We start from the raw sequence: 11,067 nt of genomic DNA on the forward strand, positions 1-11,067 counted from the left end.
ATGTGGGTCACAACGATGCATTTGTAATGATCATCTCTTACTTTGTACTTGCAGCATCACATGGGAGATTTCTTTATCTTGTTTTCAAAGTTAATGGATATTTAACATTTGACAGTGTCACTGGTTTTAATGTTACAACTGAAAAATAACTGCTATAGAAAAAACAGATAAACAACATTCGACCACAAATAGTTTCAGATGTTAATATTAAACTTAACTAATCTTAAGATCATACGTGGCATGTCCTTGAATCTGACTGCTGACATTCTAATCAGTAACTTTAAATTCCTTCCTCGATCAATGACTTGAAACCAACACATTGTCCTAAATATTTTATTTTATTGGGGAAAATAAAAAACAAAGGCAAAACAACGGATACTCATTTTTACAGTATATAAAAAGGGTGATCATGCTTAAAAGCTGAATTCACAAATGTAAGTGCAACCCTCCATCCATCTGGACCTACACACACCCTATTCACATGAAAACATATTGACACTACTGCCTGCCTCTCTATACTCCCATATTGTGATGATGTAGTCATATCCAAATCATACCATGCGATCTGGTCATAGAAGGTAACTAAACAAAGGTCAAGGAAAAATATAGTTGTTACATTTTGCGGGAGGAGTTTCCACAACAATAGTAAATCATGAAGTCAGCATTTGAAATGGTTAGGAGATAATAGCAGTAGAAAGTGCGGTACATTGCCAAGCACATACAAGATCCCCTCATGTGGATGTATATTGATTTTACATGTGTTTCATAAGCGTATAAATACAAATAGTTTTGTTAAATCCTGGCATTATCCTTCAACAATTTCAAAATCACCTCAACGTCAGTGAAAAGGTCCCAATATGCTTTTTTTCTTTTCTTTGGTGTTTAAACATATTGCTTTTGGCAGGAGCTGTCAGGCAGGTTTATAGGGATTAGAGAATGCTTTTAAAGGAAAATTGCATTTTCTATTAATTGAGATGCAATTTAAAAAATGTCAAATATTCCACACACGCATCCATTTCATTGAAACAATGATTTGCTTTCACAGACCAAATTACACTTTCTCCTATTCATTTTCCTCTGAAATGTAAAATTAATGGTCTTAAGTTTTGTTCTTACATTGTGACAATAAATTAGAACTATCATATCACCAAGACAGCACACACATTCAAGTGCAAATAGCTGAAACAAAACCACACAATCCTGCTGCAGTTAGCGCAAACAAAAAATACTCAAAAAGAAATTCTGAAGGTATCGTCTGCATTATAAATCGCATCCACTCATTGCTGCTGAATTAATACTAAAAAAGCTAAATGTTTCAACTAGAAGCATTTCAATGTCTTTACTACAAATAGCAACAAAAAAAAAGGTCTTGATTCAATAATTTAAATACTCTTCTGTATGTGAAACCTGACACACATTAATAAACCAGAAAAACACAATCTTGTAACCAGACAGATCCATATTAGTTACTAAACAATGTAGTCATGCTTCAAATCCAGTATATTAGGAAGTCCATAAATGTTGCTTTTATTCAGTATCTTAATAAAAATAAGAAGGCCAGAAATTAGACATACCTCGAGGATGAAGAGAATACAAGCTTTGCATATTACCTAGTCATTCCAGATTTTTATTAGCCATGTTAGCTGCATTGTACAATTAAACTCTAGACAGTGGTAATAATGGTATGGTACAAAGTGTGACAATGAAAACCTTGGTAACTTTCAACAGCAACATTCAACACGAATGCCTAACCCTCAATAAAATAAATATTTCCTTCTTAAATATTTACATTGTTTGGTTAACTTTGAAATCCACCTTTAAGTACTTGAGTGAAAGTATTCATAAAAGGTCAATACACGCACGCAAACACATACATAAAGGGCGATTAGAATGTAAGTTTACCACATAAACATAACATTGAAGTGGTACTTTTTAATCACGCTGTATAGAGAAGAAAAAAAAACAAAAAAACAAAAAACAGCATCAGCACCATATGTTAACATTTTCAAATTTATTATTACAGGATAACAAAACAATCTTCCGATGAAACTTAATCTTGAACACCACATGTAAGAAAATTCAGTACAGTATGTGTTATATTCTAGGAGGTAATATTCACAATGCGACGTCTGGGATACAATCTGCCTGCTGAAAAGGGTATTTATCAAAATGAGACCAAATGTTTTAGGCATTACGCATGCAGTCAGACACAGCAATTTCAAGAGTTATGGTAGTCGTAACAGCTAATTAACCTTTGTTTAGACTTACAATATAAAAAAAAAAAAAATTAAAAGCTGTTCTTAACAATGTTCAACCAATTATGACTGAACGGCTCACACATAGCCACCTATATTCTTCTACTTATTCCTCTATTACTGGTAGTATGGCCGGTATCTTGACTGATCTGGGTGATGTGGTCCAGGTATTTGACCCTGAGGAGGCGGGCCCTGCATTCTAGAAGGGGGAGGTCCCCGGGGAGCAGGCCATATGCCTGGACTCAGTCCTCCCGGTTGGGTGAAAGGAGGGCTAAGAGTTCCTTGGTCATCAGAGAACTGCTGCATGGAGCTGGGGTTGTAATGGTGTGGGGGAGGCGCGTTGACAGGTGGGCCGCCATGTTGGGGAGGTGGTGGGCCGGGCGGGGGGTGGTTCATGTATGGAGGCATCTGGTTGATTATGTGTCCTGGGGGTGGGGTAATGGGTGGCGGTGCAGATGACATGGGTGGTGGTGGAGCTTGGCTGTAGACCATGTGAGGAGTCCCCGAGGCCTGGGGTGGGTGCTGCATGGGGTGGTTAATGGGTGGAGGAGGAGGTGGGGGTGGGCCATAGTGCTGCTGCGGGGCTATCATGTGATGAGGGTGTGACACAACCGGCTGACCCTGATACTCGTTGGGGTGGTGATGCTGAGCTGGGCCTGGGACGGGAGGTGGGGGCTCGCGGCCACCAGAACCGGCAGAGTCATCCTGAATGGGGACGGTGATGAGGTTGCTGTGTTTACGAGTGGTGACGGTGGAGATGCGGAAGGTCTCCTGGCCCACGGAGCGCGGGGGCCCCAGGGCAGCCATGTCTGAGGAAGAGGGAGGAGGTTGCACCCCTCGCAGGTCCTCGTGAGGCTGGCTGTAGTGCTCATGACTCACATGCTGCATCAGGGGTGGTGGGATCAGGACATGCGGCTTGGGGCCCCCCAGGTGGGGGAGGTGATGCTTGTCTGGTGGCAGCAGGAATCGCTCATTCATCTCTGAGGGCGGAGGCCCTGCTAAGGCTGGGAGGTGCATGGGGTCCCCCTGGGGGCGTCCTGCCACTGGCTTCCCTCCTCTCATATGCCGGTGGTTGATGTGTGCCTGCAGGTCCCTCTGAGACAGGTAGGTTCGTTTGCAGCCCTGCACGATGCTGCACATGAAGAGAGATCCTCGCAGGCACTGCTCAATACGCTGGACTGGGTCATTGCAGCTGTAAAGAGATAAACTGTCCTTAGGATTTAGTGAGGGATATTAACAACATCCAAATTATTACATTGTCTTTAACTTTCTGGTTAAGCTACACACCTGGTTTAAGAGATATTGATCTTTGTCTGTTGCTGCAAACACCAATTTCATCTATGTTATAGATGGTTATCAGTTTGAATTGACAAAATTTGGCAAAACACCAAAAACATTTGTTTTCATAAATGCTTATTAAAAACAGATCAATTAACCAATTAATAAATTTCATCTGGAGTAAATAAACACACATCTGATGTTGTACCAGGTTTCTTTTACTACTAAAATACTTTACTGTAAATGTTACCGTATGGTATAAATTCTCATTTGTTTTACAGCTCATTCAACAAAAACACGTTTGTCCCAGGAATAATCCTAATGATCAATTATTGATATAAAACATAAATTTGAATACTCCAGTCACTCACCCAGGGCACATTTTGTCACACTTCTTCTCGTAGATAACAGCACATTCATAACAGAAAACGTGTTTACATGGAATCTGTGAATACAAACATGCAAAAAGAACTTTCTAGTAGATTTCTACTTAAACCTTCGTCCACGACCAGCGATTTTAAAATTAACATCTCATGACTCTTTGAAGATCATAGAATTTCCTTATATGCGAGTAAACTTTAATCCCTTACTTTTATTTGGATACCAAGAACATCCCTTCTCCTCTGGAAACAGGAGAAATCCTTCTTTAAAGTGCATGTGGTATTTTTTTGGGGTGCATTTGAGCCCCTTTCCACCTTTAGAGGGTGGCGAAAAGTATGTCTTTCATATTCTCAGTAACACAGTATCAACGCAAGCTAGTGCTGGCAGACAAAACCAATATTATAATTTAACAATGATAAAAGCATCAAACTGTGTCTAGGTTTGTACATAAGTTTCAAGGACTGTGTGAGATAGGAGAGAGAGAGACTAAGGGCGGAGGCAAGATAGGAGGGCTATCTTTATTTTAGCTTTTTAGGACAGGGGGACGAGAGGCAACTGCTAGTCTGCTAGGGACCAGGTAAGAGGGGTAGACAGTTTATCGTTCACTGCAAAACAGCTTTTATTAAAAAAAGACAGTATATTTTATACTGAGCCGGCTAAGGCGCCTTCATATTCAGGCACGCACTACTGTTGTTGACAAGTTGTTTCGTTATTTATTTCTCATTTTTGTAGGGTTTTTTTTTTGTATACAATAGCGAGCAAGTGGCACTTACTGCAGAATAGAAAGTGTTTAACAACAAAATGTAAATTTAAAAATAATTCCTGCAGTTCAAAATTGTGTTTGGTAAATATTTTTATTTAATTTTTTTTATAAAAGCTAGATTTTTTTTCTTTAAATTTAAGATAACCACATGTGTGTGTGTGGGGTGCATTTGTGCCGCATTCTGTCTTCCATGTGAGCTCAATGTTTGCCGCTGACAAAGGCTTAAGTCCTTATAATATACAGTACGTTCCATTCATCAGAGGAGTTTGGGTGTAATAATTGACTTACCATGCGTCCATATATCTTTATAGGAAGACCGCATTTGTCACAGAAATGAACAGGTGTGTCATCTTTTTCTCCAATCAAATTTATCTACAAAGAACAAAATGAATTCAGTTTAATTAAAGCGCACAACATACTGCATTCCTACTAATAGCATTGCAGGACTTGAACAGTTTTGTGTTCAAGCTTTGTAAGAAATTAATTACTATGGGCAGTTAATAAACTGTACCTTACAATCCCAGAATATCTGAATAGGAAATCTTCTTTTTCCTCCAAACACTTCTCCACCTTTGCACTCATACCGCTCTTCCTCATTGTAACCAAAACCTTCTGTAAGAATAAGAAACGGGATGCCTGCTTCAGTGGTTGCTATAGAACTCCTCCCGTTGCTATATGACGTGCGCAGGAGAAGGGAAGTGGAACAGAAACTACATGGCTACACAGGGAGCTAGCAAGCGTTTGCAAAAAAAACCTATTGTTAAACTATACTTATTTAACAGTGATATGTTTGAGAAGTTTATTGAACATTCATTCATCGTAGCGAGTACTAGTAATGATTGCAAATACATCCTATACGATAGATTTCAATAATACATACATTGCATCCATATCAAGTAACAAATTATTGGGGACCCTTACCTCAGCTATGTTAAGCTCTCAGTTTTCCACAATAAAAAAAAAATTCTCAGATGACAAAAAAAAAAAAAATAACCTGTGTTATTCCTCAATTAAAATACCAACTACACAAATGTATCACTATTTACTGATCTCGGGATTTGCTTAATTCAAAGAATTCTGAACCGATAAGACACCCAACAACCTGAGAATGGGTCCTGAATGTTGAGTAAGCAACACTAATCTGTACAGCCAGGCAACACTATGGAGCACCATTTGTGCCAAAACTATCTAGCCGTTAGTTTGTCAATTTGTTTGTCAATTCATGAATTGGTCAATTTGTCCAGCAATTCATCCATAAATTTGTCAATTCATACAGTAATTCATAAACGTATTTGTTAATTTATCTAATAATTCATTAATTAATTTGTCAAATCATTAATACAAAAGGCTGTATGGCCCTGCTGTATGGACCTATGAAAGCCAGCAACATTTCGTATGCCTGCGTTGACTCCCCACAGAATTTTTGTCTAACTCTCTATATACCACAATGCTTTGTGCGCAGTTAGACAGAAGTCTCCAATGAAAATCAGCAGTCAAGTATCTTGTTAAATTGAATATCTTTTGAAAAACCCTTCTAAATATTATTGGTTGAAGCAGTTTTAAGCAAGGCTGGATTTTCATTGATTAAAATACTGGTGTGTGCTCCCACTGGCTAGAAAGGTTGCAGTGTTTTCGGCACAGTGCGAGATTGACAGTTGGAAGTTTGTCTGGTAGATTGGAAATTTGCAGGTCCGTACAGCCTTTCGTGTTAACGAATTGACAAATCAATGAATTAACAAATATGTTTATGAATTACTATATGAATTGACAAATTTATGGACTAACTGCAGGACAAATTGACCAATTCACAAATTGGCAAACAAATTGAGAAACTAATGGCTGGACAGTTTTGGCACAAATGGCTTTCCATGCAACATATTAATAATGTTAAAACTAACTATCTAGCAAAGCGGATACAGTGATATTAGCTAAAAATTCATCAACAAAAATGCCTCTTCAGCATTAAAATTCTGTCCCGGTGACTTCCATTACTATTATAAACACTACCTCATGACAGTTTGAAGAACATGTTATTTTACTGTTTAAATGTTTTCTGATCAGTGGTATCTGAAAGGAGCACCCAAGAACAGTTCTCTTACCTTCATCCACATTCTGTGGTTTGGGCGGTATTCGGTTCATATTTCTTGGAGGCCGGGAGGTGGGTTTGTTTCTGATGACTTGCTTGGAGATCAGCTTTAAAGGAATTCGCCTGCGCACGTCAGGGCCACCCAAAGATCCAGACCCATCTGTACCTTGCAAATCATTGTCTGCAAAAAAAAAAAAATAAATAAAAAAAACCTTGTCAGGACTAGTCTCATGAAATAAATTAATTTTATAAAAGGCAAAAGCATCATCAATATCAAGTAACAGTACAAAGACCAAACCATGGGTTGTCAATAAAATGTAGAGTTAGAAAACAAACCCACAGTAATATGGCTTATTTTAAAAATCAAAAGCTGCATTTACAGCTTTCAGTAACTGACATGTATTATATCACGTTCAAAAAATACAAGACATTGTAAAATCCAGAAAACTAAGTGTCATTGTTCTCATTTGAGGTCAGGCTGTTTTGTAATTTTCTTTTAATTCTCCATCTATATTGTTATGAAAATTCACTCCAATTGTATTAACTAAAATAATGCATCAAATTACATAAAATACAGCGTGTGCTTTTAAAGCCTGTCATTTGGTACTTAATGGGTTAAAGATAGAAACAGAACAATAACAGATACATTCCTAGCCTGTGTAAACTGCATTCGAATCATAAAAGTCAGAATGAGTCAATTATTCTCTTATCACATAAAAGCAAATCCACATGATCATGGAAAAAATGTTGTGACAATATACCAAATGAAACCAGATAAGTGACTTAAACTTTGCCACCCATAACAATAATGTTGTTAACGGCTGTAAAACACAATAATGACTGCAGCATTCTCTACAAATCAACAACTACTACAGCCGTCTGCGCATAGTTGAAAAATAATATCGCCATGACTTGTATATGGTCTTACTAGAGAAAGAAAAACACAACATAATACATGCACTTAACAAGCAAATCTGCCCTTCCTCCTTTTCTAATTCAGTATGAGGATGTGTTGCGGGAGACTACACACAAGGCCGCAACAGTTCAAGGTAATATTTATGCAGCGTTGCGCCTAGATTCGATGTTGTTTGCTGTATCTGGGCTCTACGCAAAAATTATATGTATTAGTTTGTTTTGCTAATATGTATTATTTTAGCAATAAACACATGTTTAAAAAACGGAAAGGGCTCCCTCCTTACCATTCTGGTCCATGACTTGGAGCACTGCACTTTGGGAGCGGAAATGAAGCATTTAGGTGTGGCTATCACAGGAAGTGTACAATGACATGGGTTAAAATATACTTCAACGGGTGTCTGTGTAGAATAGAGCAGGGATCTCTCTCTCTCTCTCTCAAAATTAAGGCTAAGACAAGCAATCCCACGATTCAGTGCGTGTACTCACGGTGCCATTGTTGGAACCGAAGAAGAAACGGACTTTTCTCTAATGTCTAATTTTGTAAGATAATTTAAGAGCCAATCTATGATTATGTAATTCTGTCATGTTATTTATATGTGTTTCCTGAATTTGTTTAACGTTTTACATCTTAATGTTTAATAAACAGACCTCTAAGTTCTGTTTGATCGTACTATAATCAGTACTGATTCCATAGGTTATTTAGGTACTTATGACATTATGGGTCTGATTTTCAGAAGGGGCGTTTTAATAGAGTAAATAGAGGTGGTCAATGCATTTTAAACCTGCAAGTTGATTTCTACTCGTAAAGACCCGATCCCTGCTTATGACTGATTTAATTGAAACGACAATTATTTATTTTTATAAATGGGATGTATTTTAAAGGTACTATCAGTTAGGATCAGTTATACAGGCTCAGATAATGACAGATGGATTAATATTATAGATGTTCTATATTGTAGCAACAGAACTCAGAACCACTCAGCAACTGACTGAAGGATTTAGAGCAGGGCTTCTTAAACTCTGTGGCTGCTGGTTTTCATTCCAACCAAGCTCTCAATTACTTAACTAGACCCTTAATTGAAGCAAAGTAGCAGTTCAATTGAGAGCTTGGTTGGAATGAAAACCAGCAGCCACAGGGGGTCCCCAGGACCGAGTTTGAGAAGCCCTGATCTGGAGGAATGAAACTCAATGTGTATCCTCTGTTCAAGAGTTCAAGCCAATTACCTCTTAGGGTGACTTTTAGAGTAGTAAAATGATAATGATCAACTAACCAACTGAAGACACAAATAAATGCCTTCCTGGGTGAGATTTGGACTACTTATGATGCAGATACCTCTTAACACCATGCTGGGTTTTACCAAAGTTATGAAAGATTGCCTTTATATTGCTACCTTTACCTCTTACTGAATATCTTGGGATCATTGAATAGATAATCATTAAAATATTTGAATGAGAAGGGGACTTGCAACTGCAGCCATTCCCATTTGTGAGATGGTCTTCTCATGAAAATCTTTAGTGGTATTGTAAATAGGAGACAATTAGTATTTAGAAGATATTATTTATTCAATATCTTGGTATCCCTGAATAGGTAATTGTCCTATCTTCAAAACTAATGAGACCCTGAATGTTATCAATTTACTATGCAGAATAACTGGCTTGATGATGTGTCACAGTATGTTTAAGCAGGCTGTCAGCTCAGTTAATGATAGCTTTTGACTGTTCAGTTCATTTCGTCTATAGTTTTAAAGTTAAAGGAACAAATGTCAAATTTGTTTTCTCATTGTGCAATTTAATGTGATTCACAGTAGTTACACACTTGGGAATTCTTTTTTTATAAGATAACATTACTTAACAATGCAGTTAATTTTCAAGGAAATGTATTCTTTTATTGTCATTGACCTATGGATGACTACAGCTGGTTAACGTTAATAATCCTACATATGTCAAAAGTATTATATAAACTTTTATATGCAGGAAATACCTGAACAACAGCAAAAATAAAAGGCTACTTTTGAGCCAATCTATCCATGCTGCAACACTCCAATCACTGCAGCAAAACCTCTGACTTCCAAACAAATAGAATCAGGGGGGTCTTAAATGAATTTGTTTGGAAAATCAAATTTTTGCCATAAAATTATTAACGTGAAGCAATCAATAAACCTCTAGAAATATTTTCAGAATTTCTGTTTCTCTCCTGTTTATTAAAAAGTTCTTATATATATATAATAACTTTTTAATAAATGAGATGAGACCAAGATAGAGCTTTTTGGCCAAAACTCAAAGCGCTATGTGTGGCGCAAACCTAACACTGCCCATGCCTCAAGACACACCATCCTTACAGTGAAGTATGGTGGTGGCAGCATCATGCTGTGGGGATGCTTCTCATCAGCAGGGTCTGGGCATCTTGTTACAATTGAAGGAAGAATGGATGGAGCAAAATACAGGAAAATACTGCAAGAGAATCTGCTTCAGTTTGCTAAAAAACTGAAGGAAATTCACCTTTCAGCAGGACAATGATCACAAGCACAAGGCCAAAGCAACATTGGAGTAGCTCAAGAACAAAAAGGTGAATGTCCTACAGTGGCCCAGTCAAAGTCCTGATCTAAATCCCATTGAGAATCTGTGGCACTATTTGAAAATTGCGGTCCACAAGCATCGTCCAACCAACCTGAACAACCTGGAGCAAATCTGTCAAGAAGAATGGGCCAAAATCACTCCAACACTGTGTGCAAAGCTGGTACATACTTACCCCAAAAGACTTAAAGCTGTTATTGCAGCGAAAGGTGGCTCTACCAAATATTAATGTGTGGGGGTTGAATACTTATGCAAGCAAGATATTTCAGTTTTTTTATTTTTCTTAAAAATATTTCCCAACATAAAACCAATGTCACTTTACAATTATTGATTTTGAGTTTAAGTGTTTTAAAATAAAATATCAAACAGAACGAAATTCAATGTACAATTTGTAATTCAGTAATATGAGAGAATTGGTCAGGAGTCTGAATACTTTTGCAAGCCACTGTGTGTGTGTGTGTGTGTGTGTGTATATATATATATATATATATATATATATATATATATATATATATATATGTGTGTGTGTGTGTGTGTGTGTGTGTGTGTGTGTGTGTGTGTGTGTGTACACAGCAAATTGGTCTGCACAATAGTAAACCCTCAACTGTTATGGTGTTCCATGACCATGTGAAGTTTGGAATCCTAAATCTACACAATAGCTGTTAGTACAAAGTCTTTCAAAACCCTTTTACCAGAATAAAGAAATGCTTTTAATAATTTAGCTACATTTTTATTGACATAGGGTATAAGATATTAAGTAATCACATAGCAGTGCTTTGCCAATGTATGTATAATCACGCAAGGATATTTGATGT

At 37.4% G+C, this 11,067-nt stretch overlaps 1 protein-coding gene across 3 annotated transcripts; it reads right to left on the reverse strand.

Moving 5' to 3' along the window:
- Positions 1 to 1,536: 1,536 nt before the first annotated feature.
- Positions 1,537 to 8,021, reverse strand: LOC121319805 (E3 ubiquitin-protein ligase Hakai-like). Of its 3 annotated transcripts, none has more exons than XM_041257643.1 (6): positions 7,963 to 8,021; positions 6,777 to 6,944; positions 5,189 to 5,289; positions 4,966 to 5,049; positions 3,905 to 3,978; positions 1,537 to 3,447 (listed from the first exon to the last, which is right to left on the reverse strand). In XM_041257643.1, the coding sequence occupies exons 1-6, from the start codon at positions 8,012 to 8,014 to the stop codon at positions 2,373 to 2,375; spliced, it is 1,554 nt and encodes a 517-aa protein (XP_041113577.1). In that variant the 5' UTR covers positions 8,015 to 8,021; the 3' UTR covers positions 1,537 to 2,372. The 3 variants fall into 3 exon arrangements, with proteins under 3 accessions (XP_041113577.1, XP_041113576.1, XP_041113578.1); XM_041257642.1 differs by having other exon boundaries at positions 1,537 to 3,462; XM_041257644.1 differs by lacking the exon at positions 5,189 to 5,289 and having other exon boundaries at positions 1,538 to 3,462.
- Between the last annotated feature and the right edge of the window lie 3,046 nt (positions 8,022 to 11,067).

This window comes from Polyodon spathula, chromosome 8 (genome assembly GCF_017654505.1).
Source record: "Polyodon spathula isolate WHYD16114869_AA chromosome 8, ASM1765450v1, whole genome shotgun sequence".
NCBI classification, from domain to species: Eukaryota; Metazoa; Chordata; class Actinopteri; order Acipenseriformes; family Polyodontidae; genus Polyodon; species Polyodon spathula.